This window comes from Colossoma macropomum, unplaced genomic scaffold (genome assembly GCF_904425465.1).
Source record: "Colossoma macropomum unplaced genomic scaffold, Colossoma_macropomum, whole genome shotgun sequence".
NCBI classification, from domain to species: Eukaryota; Metazoa; Chordata; class Actinopteri; order Characiformes; family Serrasalmidae; genus Colossoma; species Colossoma macropomum.
Genome location: NW_023495007.1, coordinates 1090205 through 1110931, shown reverse-complemented (window position 1 = coordinate 1110931; position 20727 = coordinate 1090205). Strand labels below are relative to the sequence as shown.

The following is a 20727-nucleotide window of genomic DNA, read 5'->3' as shown; positions in this document are numbered from 1 at the left end:
GTTACCTGCTAGTGACCTTTGCTCATATCCAATGTGGATAAAAACTTTGCTTTCCCCAGCCTTTCTATCAGTTCTTCTGCACGCAGCATGGGGTATGGGTCAAAAGCTGACACCGCATTTAACTTTGAAAAGTCTACACAAAACATGCTTCTTTGGAATGAGCACCACGGGGCTGCACCGTTCACTTTTTGATGGTTTCACCACTCTTAGTTGTAACATTGTCTCAACCTCCTTTTTCAGGTCAGGAATCAGATGAGTGGGCACCCTTCAGTTTGTCTGCCTGATTGGTTCTGTGTTTGACAGGTGGATGTCGTAATGAATAATGTTCATTCATCCTGCTTCCTCCCTGAACAGATTGTCTGGAATTTCAGTTCCTCCTGCTGATGGTAGGTGAGATGCAACGTCTGGCAGTGTGACAGTTTTTCCGCCATGTAGAAAGTACTGCTTCTTACTCTGTTTCTCCTCTTCTACTGCTCAGACCCATAAATGCTCCATGAAGTTCATTGCTGTTTTGCGCCATGGCCACAACATGTTGATGTGGAAGTTCTGAGGCTTTCACTTTCTGCCAAGTAGCAAGAGTTCGTACATAGTGCGTCTGACTCTCCTCTGCACCACATATGGGCCTTGCCACTTTGCAAGCAAGCCAGTGTCTGATGTTTACAGTAGAATAAGTATTTTCTGCCCAGGTGTCAGTTGTCTGGCTTTTTATTTGGCTTGAGCTTTCTGCATATGTGTGGACCATATCTGTGAGACGGTTCAGCTTGTCTCTCATCTTAAGTACATGAGCAAAGGCATTCAGTTTCTCTGTTGGATTTTCTCCCTCCCATGTCTCCTTCAACACATCAAATGGGCCTCTCACTTGTATTCCGTACAGGAGCTGAAAAAGCAAAAAGCCTGTTGATGCTTGTGGTACTTCTCCATGAACATCAGATATGGGAGCCACATGTTCCAACCTGTCCCTGTTTCATCAACATACTTTCAGAGCATCACCTTCAAGGTCCTGTAAAATCTTTCAACCATCCCGTCAGTTTGGGGGTGGCATGGTATGGTTCAAACGCCCTTTCTGTCTGGCAGTGCATCAACTTCTCTGAGCTATCTAGACATGAAGTTAGTGCCTTGATCTGTTAATATTTTTTTGGGTGTACCTACTCTAGAAATAAGCTGTATTAGGGCATTCACTATCTGTCTTATTTTCACAGCAAATGTTTCTAATGGCATAATTGCCAGTTACCAGGATGTATCAATTTCCAAATCAGTTTGTGAAATTTCAATTCTGCGAGATCTGTCCCTGTCAACTGCACGTGCTCTTAGTGTGAAATGTAAGCACCTAGGGGCAACAACAGTTTAGCCACGAAGCAACAGACCGTGCAAACTCATAGAGTGGGGCCGCCAACTGCTGAAGCACACAGTGCCTATCCTCTGTTGAATCATTTACTAAAGAGTTCCAAATTGCTTCTGAAAGCAACATCAGCAAAAGAACTGCACAGTCGCATCACAAAATGGGTTTACATGGCTGAGCAGTTATACACAAGCCTAAGATCACAACACACAATGCCAAGCGTCAGGGGGAGTGGTGTAAAGCACTCCGCCACAGGACTCTGGAGCAGTGGAAACGTATTCTGTGGAGTGATGAATCACGCTTCTATATCTGGCAGTCTGGTGGACAAGTCTGGGTTTGGCGAATGCTGGAGAACATTACCTGCCTGACTCCATTGTGTCAACTATAAAGTTTGGTGGAGGAGGGATAATGCTATGAGGTGGTTTTTCAGGGATTGGCCTAGGCTACTTAGTATTTCCTTCAACCCCACCTGTTATGTTGTAGTTTTAATGTGTTTATGTTAAGGCTGGCCTGAATAATTCAAACATTTCAGCACTCGTTTGTTACATTGGTATTTGGTCCTTTTTTCCCTCCAAGCCACAAAAAATAGACCACAACACAATTTATTTGCAAGGACTACATAGAATACTGTTTGTTTATGTAAATATGAAAAATGTAGCTAACTTAGTTGAATGCACCATACTTTAACATCAGATGCCCACGTCCCTTCATTTAGAACTCATGTGTCAGACACAAGGACACAATCCTCTCCAGCCCACAGAAGTATTTTCATTTTCTATTAATATTAGCCTGTTCTACAAAGCAGTGCAGTACAGTCCCCAGCATGCACTGCAACATTTTGTGCACTCTGACTCTCCTACCCCAACAACAATCTATAGGACAGTGGTTACACCTCAGTTGTACACAATTCTATGCAGTTCCACACCTGTAATAACACCAAACACACTAGCTGCATTTCAGCTGTAGTTTAACCAATATAAATATCTAATGTTAACTTAGCATCTCAGAAATTGAGCCCAAGTATTAATGAACTTGCAGCAAAGAAAGGATGCCAGGTGTCTAATTCAAGCAGATAGGTAGGTTTAAAAGACTGAGCTCCTAGGGAAATTTACATTTTGAATATTTCAAGTATTCATGTAATATTTCAAGGTCTCCTACAAGTGTCTGTATTTTACTTTTTTGAATATTTTGAATAAACAATGGCCAGTTCGGGGTGTAGCACAACATTAATTAAAAATTTTAAATTTTATAATAAGGCCCTTTCATTCAGTTAGTTTGACACCCCTGCCTTAGAACATGAATAACTGCATTACTTTTCATGTGGCTACTGAAACTGAAATATTAAAAATGCCCAAGAAGTCAAGGAAGCACCTCTATTTGTCAGACTACAAGATGTGATAAGAGGTTGGTACACTATAGGAGTGTGTAAATACAGTGATACCCATCAGAGTACTACTAGTCAAGACAGCAACTCCAAAAAGGAGAAACTCAAAACCTTAAACCCACTTTAGGCCTCAGAGTGAGTCGCATTTTGCAGAGTGATGTAATCACAGTTTAAGCAGTGCTGTTGCTTCACAGCCTGTGCTACTTGAGCTCAGAACTGGCTGCACTAACTGAGCAGGGCACCTTCCACAATGGTCCTCCTTGGGTTCAGACAGGCCTACAGCCCCAAAAGACCCTAAACTTTCAGCCCCAATATCCATAGCTTGTCCATGACTGAACACTAAAAACATTAAGGTGAAAAACTACAACTTCTGATTTGTGATCAGCCTTTAAATATGTAACTCATAAACTCTACAGAAATGATACCAGTGACCTATAAGAGCTGTATTGGAAAGAGAGGGCTATAATTACAGCCTCTCTTACAACAACAGCATGTGAACAGTATGGCCTTAGCCTAACTATTTATAGGATGGTGCTGCTTACCGGATGTATTCTGAGCTGCAGTAATGGTGAACATATTGAAATTTGAGGTTAAATATGAATTGATTATGAATTTTGAGAACGAGCATTTGAGAACCCGCTAATTATCAAGCCTGTAAAGTGCAGCTTGGGCCAGCCGTGGGTTAGGTATGATAAATATTTGCAAAAAAAAAGACTCGATGTCTATATTCGATGTCGGCCTATCTATGTCACCCTGTCTAATCTTTGGGGGTGGTTAGGGGGTGGTCTATGGGTGAACTCCTACATCACTGCCTGTGGTATATCACTCCATACTTACACAGCTTTGAAGAAGAGAAAAGGTGTGTGGGGGTTGGTGGTGTGGTCAAGGCATACAGGTCCGTTAGTGGTACTTCATTCGAAATGTCTGCTTAAAATTAAGTACCTTCGCAGACAGATTTAAATGTTTGGCATTAATTGTGTATTTTTAACCAGTAAATTTATGATTGGTTCCACCCTACCATTTCAGGACCATAGTTTCAGTTGTATTGCATTTGGAACTCTCTCCAGACTCTCTTCCTCCATATATTTGTCTGTTGGACTGTTTGTGCTGTTTAAATCTCACCCTGAAACACATCTGTTCAAGATGGCATACTCTATTTAATGTCCTTATTTGTTTTTAATTTATTTTATCAATTTATTCTAAAATGCCAGCTAATAAGCTAGTTCATGTGTTCTGCTCAGTCACCCTAACGTTTTAAAGTGAACAGATATAGGGGCTCTTCTAGCTGGTTGTTTTCCAGTAATCAAAATCACTGCATCCACAAGACGTAACAACTAATTATGATCCTTTATCTCTGTCTGATGGTGTGATGTCACTATGGACTCCTCTCTGACAGACTCTCATAGACTGTAAAGCACTCTATGCTCCTTCCCTAGTCAATTCACTAAATAGCAAATGTTAAATATTGGTACAAGTTTTACCAATTGCCCATAGAAAATAAATGGCAGAATGTTTCGAAAATAAAAAAAATGTCACAATGGACAAGTGGGAATGTTGGGGTGTTGAGATTGCAGGACTGCACTATTTTACATGTAGTGTGACAGCATAAAGACAGGGTTCCCCTCGAAAAGATCAGGCTGAACTCCAAAGTTCGTAATATTTTATTTTGCACACAAGCACACAAAAAGTGAAAGAAAAATACTGAGTAAAAACATAAAATAAACAGGTTGCAGTGTAACTGATATGGCAAGGACAAAACAGACTATTTCTAATCCCTTACGCAGTCCTATGTGGATGTTTCTGGCTAAACGTCAGCCAGCTTGTTCCAAATGCCGCAAGGCCACATAGACACATCCTACGTTCTCCCCTGAGGATCAGGACAGAACAAGAATAAAGTAAGTATTTCTTCTATGTACATTTTAATATCACCCAGGCTTCAATCCCCCAGTCATTGTCCCCTTTTTATGTCCCAGTGTCCTTTCACAGTCCTGGTGATGGGACAGACTTACTGACCCCATCACAGGACACCTTTCTTACAGACCCCCTCATACACTACAGAGCAGTGTATAACAGTGTATTCCACAATGCAGTTGTGTCTTATGAAAGAAGAAGTAAGAGATATGAGAACAGACAACAATAGACACCAATTTTATATACAAATGTAAATATCGCAAATTTGAACCTTTCTTCTGAAGTACAATTAGCATGTCTGTAAAGTTTAGCCATGACAGCAAACCCTTTAATCCCACCATCCAAATAATTGCTAATATTTTTCAAAAAGCATTTGATTATTGTGCTTTCTTGTAGTTTGTTGTTGTCATGTTTTGGTTTAAATGACTATGCTGAGTTTTTGAACATTTCTTTTTTAAATAATAGCTGACTCTTCAGGCTTCTATTGGTCATGTGTCTTCAGACTTTAGACGCTAATACAAAGAAGCTGAAATGGGAAATAACCTTTTTCTAAATCTTGAGTAACACAGTCATTTAGTAAATATATCTTTACCTCTTTTGTCTCTCAAGTTCCCCAAAACATGAGGGGTGTTCAGGTCAGTCCCTCTAATTAGACACAAATATCTCCAACCAAAAGAAATATAGGCTCATTAACCGATGCAGAAAGATGATATTTTTGTGTGCAAGTGAGCTTATAGGGTACGTAGGCTTAGCAGGGGCTTTTCCCTACCAACTGGCCACTTAATTAAGTACACCTCCTTGTAGCTACACTCCATGTCAGCCAATTTTTACCTTGTTCAGCAATGGCCAAGACCCCAACAGGACCACCACAGAGCAGATATTATTTGGGTGGTGGATCATTCCCAGCACTGCAGTGACATTCATATGGAGGTGGTATGTTAGTGTGTGCTCAACAGCAACAGATGAGCAACTGTCTCTGACTTTATATCTGCAGGTGGACCAACAAGGCAGGTGTGTCTACTAGAGGTGGACAGTGAGTGGACACAGTGTCTAAAAACTGGACCTGATAAAATGAACAATGAGTGTACATATGGGATGTGTAGTACTTAATGAAGTGGCTAGTCAGTGTAAAACACAGAAAGAACCAGTGAGAGTGATGTGCATGAGTTATTTGCACCACAAGATGGAGACACTACTACACAAAACAGCTTCACAAATCCAAACCAATGACCAAGCTGGCAGCAGCAGCAGTAATGCACTCCCAGACTTTAAGGAAGAAACACTGAGATGAATCCAGCCTCCCCTAGGGTGAAGCAGACTGTGGAATTATAGGCAGATTAACTCACTCTTTATCTCATTTAAAAGTGGCAGTTGATTAAAGAGAGACAGTCTCTACCTTCTCTTTGAATATACCATTTACTTACAATGTTGACACACAAGTAAATAATAAATTAGCTCCTTAAAATTCCAGGCTTATTACATATTAAGGCTTATTATTCAGTCACTACAGGGACTTCAATGCATATTAGATGAGCTTTTCTTAGGTTATAGAAGTGTGTAATAAAACTCGGGGCCTGTTGGCAGACTCTGGCCTTTTAAGGAGTTAACACAAAGTAAGATAGGGTTGCCACCTATTTAGGATTTCCCTGGAATGAGTTTAATCGATTCAGATTATCCACAACACAGGGACAACTGGGACAGCACTTCTTCAGTGTGATGACTGAGAAGGACTGGGTTTCCTGAAAGCATTTTAGCACAAAGATGATTCTTACGCCGAACAGTTTTTACCAGTTAAGATGATCTTAACACCAAGATGCTTTTTGGAAATTGGGCCAAGATTAGATCCTGTGGCTAAATTGACATCCTTCCACCTTAGGCTGCATCGTGAGCTACCTGCCTGATGCATGTAGTATAAAATCAAACCACTGATTGGGTGTCAAGAAACTCTACAGGGCTGTGGTGGCAACCCTAAAGTCAGACCAGTATTCAGTGCATAAAATAGAGCAACTGCCTGTTCCCACAACAACTGACTAGCTGCCATTTGTTTATCTTGTTTGATTCATTTTGACCTCCCTTTTGGTTCAGGTAGAATAAGAAATCAGATGTGTCCCTCATGTTTGTTATATTTTGTTTTTTTAAAGATCTGGCATAAATATGACCTCCCACAGGTTTCTGCAGGGCCTAGAACTACATCCAATTTTGAATCACAACAATCTTTTACAACTGCACGCAATGAAACAGTTCAATGACATTATATCCCTGGGTCTTATTGTGAATTATGAATGAACAGTTTTAATTTTAATAACAAATATTTCCATGTCCAGGTATTGTGGAAAACAATGATGCAGGGTAAAGCGCTTTAATTCCCACATTATTCAAGTGAGCATAGAGAAATAAAATATTCCCAGTAAGGTCATGTGTTCGGTTCTTCATTAGGTTTTGCCAGAAGGATACAGCAGAAGCTTTAGATAGCACTATGTTATTACAAATATATCATTATATGGTGTATTAGAGTTTAGAAACAATTTCATTGTTTCCATTTCCACCAATTGCCATTTACATTTAAAACATATGTCAGATGCACTGATCCAGAGCGTTTTACAATTTGATCACTTTACAGTGGTAGGCAAAGGTAGTGTTAGGACTCTTGCCCAAGGGATCTTATTGCTATAGCAAAGGGTGCTTGCCTGGATAGGACTGAGCCCCAGTCTGCAGCATGGAGGGCAGAGATGTTACCCACTATACTATACCAATTACTCTTACTCTATGTAGGCCTGGGTGATAGAGCGATATAATCAGATATCGTCAATAGTGTACAAGTAACCCAATGGCGATGTGTAAAAGGTAAAAGAACTGAGAGAGAATTAGAGAGGACTAATGTGAGAGAGAGAGAGAGAGAGAGAGAGAGAGAGAGAGAGAGAGAGTGTGTTATTTCTCTCTGCTACACACTGTAATCTGTCATACATTGTATGAACTAGATTAGTAGTTGTAATCTCACATAGATTACTTTTGCATATTTGTAACCAGAAATCGGCACTGTGAGTGATGGATAGATCTTCTTCCCATTGTATAATGGCCAAAGTTATTTTTGCGTCTTTTTAGATAGTATTTTGTACAGTTTTAACAGGAGTTCGTTTCAAGAGGCAATCTGAGATTGCAAAGGGTAGATCTAATGTATTTTGTGCTAATTATTTTTAGTTATCAGCCAGGCCTAGTTCTATGTCCCATCAGATTAATACGACTTTGAGAGAGCTCCCCTTTTGCTTAAGGTCTAAGAAAATCCACAGGTTTTTCTGTCCATCCTTCCACTGTAAGGAGACAACACAATACTATTGGACTGAAAGAATGTGTAGCTGTCAAGAAGCTGTTACTGAGAAAAAAAAAATAAAGGTTATAGAGACAAAGAGCAGACATACTAAATACTGAAATTTTTTTATTACATTTAGTTGTTGAGACGTCTGTGATAATTGCTTGCTAAATGTTTTCTACTTTTTCTCCTAACACAAAAATAAATAACTTGTACTTTGTGGCTGTTTTCACCAGAAGGGTGGTCTCTTCTTTTGCATTACATATTTACAGCATATACTATCTGTAAGTCAGAGATCTGTGTGAGGAATAATAATTACTGAGCACATGAAACATTTCAGCAATATGAGAATTAGCAATATATAATCTAAGATAGACATCAAACAGCTTTCAAGAAACAATAAAATAAGGTTACTGTTTGGCAGTGGACAGTTTGTATGCAATATGTTCTGAACAGCTTTTTAAAGAGAAGACAAAGAATTTCACTTCAATATTCTTTATTCAATTTATAGATGTAATTCCATTTGTAGTTTGGAGATACCATTAGTTTCTATTTACAATCATTTCTGAAAATTTCAGCGCTGTACATATTTGAACCCTGATCAGAATAAGCTGTAGTCTGATGAGCTAGTGCTGTGTTAAAAAGTATGAGTAAATAAAAAAAAAATTAACATTTGAAAAAAATGAATAGAAGAAAACACAATACAATAATTTTTATTGTTAGGGGATTTTGCTGGTAAAGTACAAGACATCAGCGGATGACATTTCCCACTGCTAATAAACTGTTTAGACAATCATACACTAGACACCGATACAGCTATATCAATAATCTATTGTCATATCCTCTATATGATTCATTTTAAATATACTCTACACAAATATAACCTTGAGTCTGAATTCCCATTTGGACAAAATATCAAAAGAAAACGGGGGAAACAAATCAAACAAACAAAGATAAAATAGCACATGCTTTAGTGCTGTGCAAATGTATCATTTCATCAGACAGGTAAGAGAGAACAAAACTTCATATCCTATATGTCTTCTGGCTTGAAGCACAAGCAGTGATTTCTATCACCACTAAATTAAAATAGTTCACTCTGCTGTCAAATGAACAAAACCTGGCTTTTTTTTTCTAAACACTGTCACAATTCTGTCTTCATATATATGTTATGAGGCTCCCACACTAGACCATTTGCATTACCATGTTGTAGCTGAAGAAACTGACCAAAAAAAAGAGTAACTGCCCAGCTAATGTTAGTGGATTAAGTCACACTTTTGTTAAATAGCTCACTGTCCAATATTCCCTTAGTGCCCACAGTATTCTCCTTCTATGAGAAAATTCCGTTATTCACCCCTGACTGACGCATTGGTAACAAATTTAATTCTTTAGCTTTGTGAAGTTTCAGACGGAAAAGCTAGTTAGCTAAATCTTTAGAAGCTGTTTGGTCTTGGCTTTCAAACCAATTATCAATATGTTATGATGGGCATGCTCTACCAATGTAATGATAACAGGATTTAATGTAATTCAAGGCTCCATGATTCTGCATTCTCACGATATTCTAAACAACATTTGAATGAAGAAAAAAATGACAAAAGTTATGTTGTTACACAACTTAATGTCACTAGAGCTGGGACGCAAGTGCAGTGCTGCAGTGAGTGGCTGACTGGAGCTGATCGTTACAATGTCACACTCTTAGCAAGCACCGATCTGACTATCTGAGGGACAGAAACAACTTGAGCTACAATAACAAATGTCAGTGAATAACTTTAATTTAGGGACAACCATTTTATTTCGATCAGTTAATGCTATTTAAAGAAACAATCCTGCCCCTTGCACCTTTAAAAAAATAAAGGAAATTTATCTTAAAACTCCTCTATGAGGAGGAATCAAAACTATCTAGTAAGGGTGAACAAAACACTGGTTGGTCAATCAAATAACCCGCTGACAGAAAATGTTACCATGCAACAGCAACCCTTCAGCCTTCCTGGTTAGTGACAGAATCAAGTCTGCATTTCCATCTGACTTGCAACTACTAGATTTGCATCTGTGAGCCAAGGATTGCACTGTCAGCATTTGGAACTATATCCATAAAATGTGCACTTCAAAAGACGAACAGAGTTCATTACAAAGAGAGAAAACAAAAAAAAAATAGCCATTAACATCGATCAGGCACATTAATGTTTGGTCTGCTGTGCTGCAAACAATTGACTACAGATGTTAATTCACTCAGTGGTTAAATGCTTGCTTCTGTGGTCTGACATACTGAGGAGAAACAGGACTACAGCAATGCAGAGGTTAATTCACTACTGTGTGAACTGCTGCTATTAGTGGCAAGTGCCTTTGCCTTCCCAATGGAGACACAAAGGAGGAAGTGAATCGGAAATGCCAAGCCCATGTCTGGTGCATCGGCTGAACTCAACAGTTTGTCAAACACTGTCATATTCCCCGGTCTTCTCTCCCTCTGTTTTGTCTAAGCAGGAGGTACAGAAGCATGGAGCTCTGCTCTGCTAAGCCTCCTGCTCTTTCATCTGAGTGGAATCTGAAACAAGAGTGTTTCCTCCATGTGCAAATCGACAGGGGAGTGTGCATGTGACTATGTGTGAAGAAAAGGACAAGTGAGAAAGCAGTATGAAAGTGAGACAGAGAGAGAGAGAGAGATTACAGTATATGACAGTATATGGATGTGTGAATAAGGGAGGGAGGGAGAGGGAGACAAAGAAACTGATGAAATGTTATAAAGAGGGATTCTGTTTCATCATCTGCTGCATTTTATACTAGGCTTTACAAATGGCAAAATGTGACCAAGACACTCTAGACTGCCCACATGTATGGACTAGTCTTCTGTTTGATGTCCTTGTTTGTTTGTTTTTCAGCAGCATAGGAAACTACAGAATGCACTGGATCATGGATAAAGGGACATCTTTACAGAATCACACAGCAGTTGCTCTCTCCAGTTTTCTCCCGATTTCTCTGGCCTAAAACAGAAAAAAGAGCTTTTTTCAGAATGCAGAGCAGTCATAAGTATTATCACTGCAGTCTAGGGCTGGCCTGCAGAGCCTATTACAGGCTTTGAATACTCATTGGTCAATTTCTTGCTCTGAAAACCTCCATTATAGGAGAATTACACCATAAATCAGCCGGGGAGATGTAAGCAAAGTCATTCAGAGTTTTCTTTGGGCACTTTTTTGCCTGCATGTTCCATTCTGCCATGAATAGAATAGTTCATTCAATTTAGATTTACAGGGACAATTCACATTATAACACATTGCTCTAAAGATGTCAGATTTTCAGCAGTAGTTGCTGGGCAGGTACAAAAACACAAAGAAACTCTACATAAAACTCTACATTACATAAAACACTAATGATTCATACAGTAATACGAGACAACCTATAAAATTAGGCTTAATGCTAGCTGTTAAGAAGATTTACATACCATGATGCATCCTTGATTTTATTTTATTTTTTGGACACAATTTTAATTTAGCTGAAAAAAGACAAACGTAGTGCATTCTCTTATATGTACAGGCAGCTCATTCCAAATGTAAGCTGCTCTTACTGAAAAGTTCACTGTCCAAAGGACATCTTCTTCATCTGTATCACAATATCTCCTAATCCAGTTGGCCTATTTTCGGTTGTTTTCTGCTTAAAAAAAGCAGAGCAAAACCATGCAGGACCTGATATACAAGACATCCATCTTCAATCTAATGTTTTAGGCCAAAATCTTCATTAAGCTCTTCAGACATCTGGTTCCCATCACCACCACTGTGAACAAGGCCGACCCAGTAAGTTTCTCTAGAATGGATAATCCAACCACACGTTAAACTACTCTGAATGACTTTGTTTAAAGCTTCAGAATTTAATTACGCAGAAATGCTGAAAATTGAATGGAATCTTCTATAAAAAACATGAGCTAATAAAAATGAACTAAAATGTGTGTTTATTTTACTGCAGTTCAAAATATATCCAGTAGGTGGCAATGTGTTAATTAGAATTGCATTTCAATTTACAAAACGTCATAATCAGATTTTTATATGGGCTCTGCATTTCCCCTACTGTTAAATAATGTTAAATTCACACACAGCCTCAGACTTTATAAAGTAGGATAATTTGGAGGAAGATTCTCAGCATAATTTGTAAAATTATTAAAATGTAATAGGCCTGCTCCATGGTTTTCCACAGGCACCCATAGGCTGAATTCCAGAGCAACTCCACTATAATGATGGACCTTTTTCATTTATAATGTAAAGCACATGGACATTGCTTTGGAACTCACTCGTTTACTTAAGTAGAACCCATGTAGCAATCTGAGTTTCTCCAGAAGGGAGCGCTATTAGCACACAAAATCAGTTTTGTGTGCATCATTTTAAGAACCAGAGGTGTGACAGTTTTAAAAATAAAGTTGAGTTATTCAGTATTATAGTATTTAATAAGTGATTTTCATGAAGGATTTTAGTTTCAGTAAATGTTAAAAAAGCATAGTAGCTTAAAACAGAATGTCTAAGCTGTAACGAACCTTGTTAAATACAATTGGAGAAAAACTGGAGATAAAATAATAAAACAGGCTAAAGGAATCAAAAATGGAGATGCACCAAAAATTGTTTTAAAACTGCATCTTCAACAAAATAGAATCATGAAGTGCCTAGAGATACGTACTACTAGTATTAACAGAGTATATCGGTCATATACACTGAAATCAGCTGGGGTTGTAAGGCAAATAGCCTGCCGAGCAGAACTGGGATCAGTCTCACTATACCTACATATTTGAGGTAATTCATCAAACTTGTTTCCATGGTATACCAACCTTCTATTGAAATTTTTGCACTGAATTTTTTAAGTGCTCCTACACAAGCATTTTGTTGCGCTCTGAGGCGGGGTGACATGGCATGAATTTATGATGCATATATCACTGTTCTAATTAAAGGCATTTGATGAAACTGATTTGCAGTTTAGGCTGCAGTCAATTTCTGTGGATTAAAAAAGCTTCCAAATACTAAATAGAGAAGCGAATAACATAATGAACGACCAATCGAATATTCATATAATTTAGGCTGGCACTACTGCAGTCATTCTATCAAACCTGATCATAACAATCTTCACTCGTAAGCATATAACATTGTTTATGTGATTCATTGTAGAATAAAGAGAACACGATAATGTACCCATAGTAAATTGCTACATATTGCTACTATATATGCTACTTTTTATTATTTAACATTATGCTGTTCTCTAACACAACAGTAACTGAGTGACCCATGAATAATGGGTTAGTTTACGGTATTCAGTGTATGAGACCGAGCCTAGAAAGCTTCAATTCCACCAGTGATGTATAAACTGACTGAAACTTCATGTATTATGAGACACAGTGATCAGGGAGCATGTGAAAGAGCAGACAGAGTAAGAACAGAGACAGTGCAAGAGAGAAAGGGAAAAATGGTTACCTTGGGAATTTGGCTCGGGCAGCGTCTCTCTAGCAACTAAATGCATCACTGTTGTTTTTCCAAGGGGCAGTTTTAAAGCTGCATAGAAAAGAAACACAAACAGAATGAATGAACAAGACTGAGTATTGCAAGGCTAAACATCAAGAGGCACATGACATTGAAGTATCAGGCTGACTCTTGAGTGGGATAAAGCTATAAAGGATAGCTGAGATGCAAAGGAAGAGCACATAAGCCCTGGATTGGCTTTATTGAAAGTTGTGCCCTGACTGGCTCAGTGGCTCTGGCACTCTTTCTCATGCCAAATTCCATTTTCTCCCTTGTGCATGCACTCTTGTTTTTTCCCTTTTTCTGGCTGTTGTCAGCCTAAATTATCACAAGCACATTTAGTTGGAAGAATCTGACTACATTACTGGTCACGCTCCTGTCCATGCAGCTCAGGTCTTGGAGATTTCCTTTGCCCATGGCAATTGCCCAACACATATTCATAAATGCTCTATAAAACTCCATAAAACAGACTAATGATACTCCAGTAATAACCCCAGTAATATCTGATCCAATAGTTTTGCTGGTCAGAACTATATGTTCAGATATTATCACTTGCATCAGACCTTGACTGTATGCTTGTTTATGGGGCAAAATAAAAGCTAATCAAAGTTAGGTCATGAGTTTTTTAGCAGTTTTATGGATAACAGCTATGATTTTAAAGCTACACTAAGTATGTTTTGGGGATTTGGTGGAAATTCCATGCACGGTGGTTTGTCAAGTTGCTATTTCGAAAACTCACAGAGAGAAGTGACAAAAAGACATTAAAGATGCATTGAGAAGAAGTGGAGAGAGAAAGCTGGACTTTTTGGCATAATTTTTCAGCATTTTTTCCAGAACCTTTAGCCTGTATTTGTTCATGCAATGGATGAAGTCTTGTGTTGCCCTTTTTCCATGATACAGCAGCCTGGCACCCTCACCTACACACATACACACACCCTCCCTAGCTGAGTATTTCTCTCTCTCACCCCTCCTCTACTGTTTTTGTTTCTTTTAGTAGTCCATAACCACTGTCTGAGGGATGGGCAAACAAAAACGGACATGCTTCACACTCCTGCCCAAAGCATTTCCTCTCCTCCCTGTCCCTGCTGAATGCAGGTCTCTCCAAACACTCAGAAAATGTACCAGCTCATATTGTAAACAAAATTTCCTGCAAACCTGATTTGAGTTTAATCCCCAACTCCAGCAAAGTCCTTTTGGAAAAAAAAACAAGTAATTGGAAAGGAACCTCTCTTTAGTTTACATAAACACATCTAACCTATTATGTATTTAAGAAAATTACTCCTAATCGCAGTCCTCAACTCAGTGAACCTTCAGACCAGCACAGTTTGGGGAACAGAGGAAGGGCCCTGAGCATGTTTGACGTTTGGTACATCCTGCAAAGAATAATGCTGCAGTGGTTTGAGAGCTCACCTCCTAGCGTGACGTTGCCGTGCAGAAAGCGGCCCTGGTAGATGAGCCGCAGGATGTTGGGACTGCTCACCTGCTCCTCCTCCCAGTCTAACAAACAGAGAAATAAACATCAGTGGTGGCACTTACAACTGGATTATTCATAACTCCTGGAACTCACAGTTACTGCCAGCAAAGACAAAAGCATGTTGTCATTATATAATATTTCTAAACCAAAGCTTATTCAAATAATCAGAAAACGTCTGTCAAAATTGTACATTGTAAATCAACTGATATCACACGTATGTTTGTCAGTAGATGAGTAGATGTGGGGAACCTCAGAGCTTTCTGGGCCTTTAGACAGGGCTTAAAGATTACTAGGATTACTGGGAAAAATAAATGTCTATAATTTTTATTACATTTTTATTCAGAACACTGCAAATGTAACACTGTGACTTGTTTCACCGTTAAGTCTTTAATAGAATCAAAAGAGTGAAATGTCCAGTGAAAAATGGGCCAATAAGAAACAGTGTCACATATTTAAACAAGCTCTGCTTTTTGTTTAGGACTTTAAGAGCTGATAAGAAGGCCAAAGGCATGACAGAGGAATCCACCAATCACGTTTTAATTTCTAATAGGCAGGACAAATTTCATGTAAAAACAAATGTCACTCTAGGCATTCTGGAATATTAAATGGTTCCCTACTCTCCATATTATGTACTGCATAGGTCCATCCAAATAATGCTTTAAATATATAAGGGAGTCGTGCAGCAGTGATACATGCAGGGGCAGATTTAGTGATTCTGGGGCTCGTGGCAAAAGATAGGAATGAGGCCCCTGGATGCACATTTTTAAGATAGTGATGTAACTGTCTAAGCTGAAAAAACTGTCTAAACTGCTGAACCTGTTTAGACTGAAAAAAAACAGTCAGAGTCAGCTTTGGGAGCTTTGGGAGTGTAGTGACATACTTTTTGCTTTTCCATGGGGCCTTTAGGTTATGGAGGCCCTAGGCAGGGGTCTACCACCCCTGTAGACATGGATTTATACTAGACATGTAATGCACTACTTGGGCGTAGAAACTGTTAATTCTTGACCTACATAGTGCACCTTTTGAGATTCATCCCTAGATACGTCACTGGATGAATACGAGCAGCAGTCTAATCAACGGGCTGTTAGATTGAGAAAACATTGGGCCTCATTCACCAATATCTTCCTAAGTTTTTTCTTAGATTTGTTTGTGAGAACAAGTTCTTGAGGTCCTAAGAAAAAGTCAGATCACAGATTTGATCACACCTTGAGTGTGTGCAGATTCTGTTCTCACCTAAGAACAAATCCCAAATACGAAAACACTGGTGAATGCCAGAATCTTTGTGAAAACTGGGTAAGTGGTTTTATGAGGCCCATTGACAGCAGCTCTACACCAGGTCTCTCTATTGAAAGAGTCACTGGCACTCCGCTACAAGGTAAAACATGCTAATATGTCTGTCAAAAGCTTCACGCAGAGCTTTAGACGCTTCAAATGTCTGTGTTTAATCTGTTTAACAGCCAAAAATATGTTCATGAGAATTTTAATTAGCTTAATGTTAACAAATCTCATAGAATTCCATAGGAACACTAGCAAAGGTTAGCACAGACGTGTCAGTGTTTTTTTCTTCATGCTTTGATCGAATTTTTACATTTACATTCAGAATTGAAGGCCTAGCTCTAATAGTCACAGTTAACCACTGACAATTTTAATATGCTGAAGCTATTGTGGTGTGTACAGTATTATTTTGCCATGTTTTGTCAAAACAAACAGAAAAAAGCAGTGCAGACTTAAACCAGTCAATATGGAACATGTACAAATCTCAAATGTAATTCATTATGTAACTATGTAATTATTTATGTAATTACATTTAAATCCTGACCATGACCTAAACTCAAAGAGTGGCCATGAAAAACATATATATTTTTGACTTTGTCGTGTGTCTGTGTCACCGTTAATGAACACCTTTTTCTGTTCCTCTACTCAGCCATTGCCTTACTTGCCTGCATCTTTCCCACTGTCACTTCCTAACCAAACCATCATCCACCCCTTCAATCCATTCACCCTGCCTACACCCTTCAACTCTCGCAGTCCTCTGTCATGTCTCTAAAGGCACTTTGACCAGACCGCCATAAAACAGAAGCACAGTCATGAGATTCTACTTAAAGTCATTTTGAGCCAAAGCTGAAGTACTGGCTTCTGCCTTTATGAATGGGATGAGCTAATTCAATACTAAAACACTAGCTGATGCTTTTGGCCAAAATGGAATAAAGGTTTTTACTCTGCTTGAGAATTCTCTACATTCCATTCTTTATCGTTCCATCCACATCCTTTTTCTGGGTAATGAAAAGATGATGATTTTAATAATAGAGCATTTAGAAGAACTCAAAGGAAGCCAGTATAAAGGTTTTGAGGACGTTGAGGAAGCAGATTAGATTAAAATCCAGTAAAATCTTTTATTGTGCTATCTTTTACAGTGAAATCTCTAGAACTGCTTTGTTAGCTGTCTGAGAGAGGAAGAAATGAAGAAAGAGAACGAGAAACTAAGCTGATGAAAGAGGAATCTGGATACCATCTGCTCTACCTATAACACAGATGACCAGATGACGAGGTGTGTATGTATATGTGTATTTCTCTCTCTCTCTCTCTCTCTCTCTCTCTTTCACTCACTCACACACACTCACTCACACACACACACACACACACACACACACACACACACACACACACACACACATATATATATGCACACTTATGTACACACACATACATACAGTAATGGCCGAAATTGTTCACACCCCTGAAATCTTTCCAGAAAATAAAGTATTTCTCCCAGAAAATTATTGCAATTACACATGTTTTGTTATACACGTTTATTTCCTTTGTGTGTATTGGAATAACACAAAAAAAAGCCAAAAATGATATAATTTCACGCAAAACTCCAAAAATGGGCCGGACAAAATTATTGGCACCCTCAACTTAATATTTGGTTGAACACCCTTTGGAAAAAATAACTGAAATCAATCGCTTCCTATAACCATCAACAAGCTTCTTACACCTCTCAACTGGAATTTTGGACCACCCTTCTTTTGCAAACTGCTCCAGGTCTCTCATATTTGAAGGGTGCCTTCTCCCAACAGCAATTTTAAGATCTCTCCACAGGTGTTCAATGGGATTTAGATCTGCACTCATTGCTGGCCACTTCAGAACTCTCCAGTGCTTTGTTTCCATCCATTTCTGGGTGCTTTTTGAAGTATGTTTGGGGTCATTGTCCTGCTGAAAGACCCATGACCTAGGACGCAAACCCAGCTTTCTGACATTGGGCCCTACATTCCAACCCAAAATCCTTTGGTAATCTTCAGATTTCATGATGCCTTGCACACAGTCAAGGCACCCAGTGCCAGAGGCAGCAAAACAACCCCAAAACATCTATGGTGGACCTCCACCATATTTGACTGTAGGTACTGTGTTCTTTCTTTGTAGGCCTCATTCTGTTTTCGGTAAACAGTAGAATGATGTACTTTACCAAAAAGCTCTATCTCTAAGCTCTATTTTCCCAGAAGGATTTTGGCTTACTCATGTACATTTTGGCAAACTGCAGTCAAGCTTTTTTATGTCTCTGTGTCAGCAGTGGGGTCCTCCTGGGTCTCCTGCCATAGCGTTTCATTTCATTCAAATGTCAGCGGATAGTTCGCGCTGATACTGATGCACACTGAGCCTGCAGGACAGCTTGAATTTCTTTGGAACTTGATTGGGGCTGCTTATCCACCATCCGGACTATCCTGCGTTGCAACCTTTCATCAATTTTTCTCTTCTGTCCACGTCCAGGGAGATTAGCTACAGTGCCATGGGTTGTAAACTTCTTGATTATGTTGCGCATCGTGGACAAAGGAACATCAAGATCTCTGGAGATGGACTTGTAACCTTGAGATTGTTGATATTTTTCCACAGTTTTATGCTTAGTGTGGCACACACAGACACACAATGCAAAGATTGAGTCAACTTCTCTCCTATTTATCTGGGTTCAGTGTGATTTTTATATTGCCCACACCTGTTACTTGCCACAGGTGAGTTTGAACGAGCATCACATGCTTGAAACAAAGTTATTTACCCACAATTTTGAAAAGGTGCCAATAATTTTGTCCAGCCCATTTTTGGAGTTTTGTGTGAAATTTTATAATTTTTGGCTTTTTTTCCCTGTTTTTTTGTGTTGTTCCAATACACACAAAGGAAATAAACGTGTATAACAAAACATGTGTAATTGCAATAATTTTCTGGGAAAAATACTTCATTTTCTGGAAATATTCCAGGGTGCCAACAATTTCAGCCATGACTGTATACATAGATATACACATATATACACACATTCTATTGTAAATCAGTTAGGTACATGTATAATAGCTTCAGCATAAATTTTTTTGTATATCATTTATTTTGTGTATCAAACAAAAAAAAAAAATCACACTGTTAGAATAGATTTTTTTTTGTTGTGTGATAGAGTTAAAAGCAAAATTTGTTGTCATTTCCAACCTGTCTAGTCTTCATTAGCTACAATAACACAGTTTAAACCTCGAGCAATGGTTTTGTTGATAAATTTTTCCATTTACAAGATCAGAGCTGGACCCATTTTTTATAATGGACAAAAAGGGTTGTTGTACGAATAATGCTAAGAGGTGGTGAAGATTAAGGAAGATTAATGGTTGCATTTTTGCATTTTTCACAAAAATTGCCTCTAATTTGTGAGAAATTAAGTAAAAAAAAAAAAAATAACAGCTCAAATATTTACTAGGAAGATGGCTAAATGTGCTCCAAAACACAAGCAAGAATGTCAACAGACATGCTGTTTGCTTTGCTGTCAAATTCAGATCATTATTTCCCATCTTGACTGATGCTACAATGCATCTTTCCCATTGTCACTTCCTGACCAAACGATCATCCACCCCTTCAATCCATTCACCCTGCCTACACCCTTGGACTCTTGCAGTCCTCAGCAAATCTAAACTTCAATCTAAATTTAAGTTAAATGATATTTTTGCCAATGTGCTATCAATGTGCTTGCCCTAACCTAGCAACAGCTGCTATAAAAGAACACACATGTGGGCGGAGCATGGATAGGTCACTTATGCACACCTGTGTATGTGTGTATTTTTTCACTCACCCATTGGCCAGTTGTCATACACATGCTTGGCGATGTCCGCAGCCGAGTCATTGGGAGAGAACAGAAACTCCTTTGTCTTTCCGCTCACCAAGATGAGCCTCAAGTTGATCTGAAACAAGCACACAAAAAGTACAGATCATTAAGACTTCTAACAGCCTATAGACCATTAGGGACCATCTTTCTTTTTTCCTCCAAATGTTTCCACAAACACTGATTCTCTACTGAGCTCTGCACGGACTAGTGGCACAGACAACCGCCAGCATATCTACAGAAATAAAGGTGTAATAATATTCTCTGCTACTGTGATTTGGGTTAACTGCTCTCTAACAGTCGATTAGTGTTAACTGAATTGACTTTGTGCTTAAAAGAGATTGTAAGCAGTCTGAAGCATAAAAACAATCTTAATATAAAAGACAACTCTCCTAATTTTCCTAATTATAAAGCCAGCTGACACAGTAAAGCACACATCATAACAGTCACTACTAAAATGAACGTTTGGACTGTGTACATTCTATATTCTACCTTATTCTGAACACCATTGGTAAACAAATTTAGAGTGATGATAAAGAATCCACACATGATTTGAATAGGCATTAAATAGGCATTAAATAGGCATTAGTCTGATTTACCAGCTGTAGTTTTAAAAAATAGTACATAGATAAATGTGAAATTAGAGTGCAGAGGAATGAAACATCAGGTTTTTATTGGCATGACTATTGGTTTAAAAGTGTAAG

At 38.6% G+C, this 20727-nt stretch overlaps 1 protein-coding gene across 1 annotated transcript in view; it reads right to left on the bottom strand.

The window, feature by feature from the left end:
- Positions 1-8420: 8420 nt before the first annotated feature.
- Positions 8421-20727, bottom strand: part of ubl3a (ubiquitin-like 3a) — a 31927-nt gene continuing 19620 nt past the window's right edge. The window contains exons 2-5 of the mRNA XM_036560955.1: positions 19994-20102; positions 14835-14921; positions 13380-13457; positions 8421-10916 (exon numbers count right to left, since the gene is read on the bottom strand). Coding sequence (XP_036416848.1) covers positions 10864-10916; positions 13380-13457; positions 14835-14921; positions 19994-20102 — 327 coding nt within the window. The 3' untranslated portion in view covers positions 8421-10863. The remainder of the gene's footprint in view (positions 10917-13379; positions 13458-14834; positions 14922-19993; positions 20103-20727) is intronic.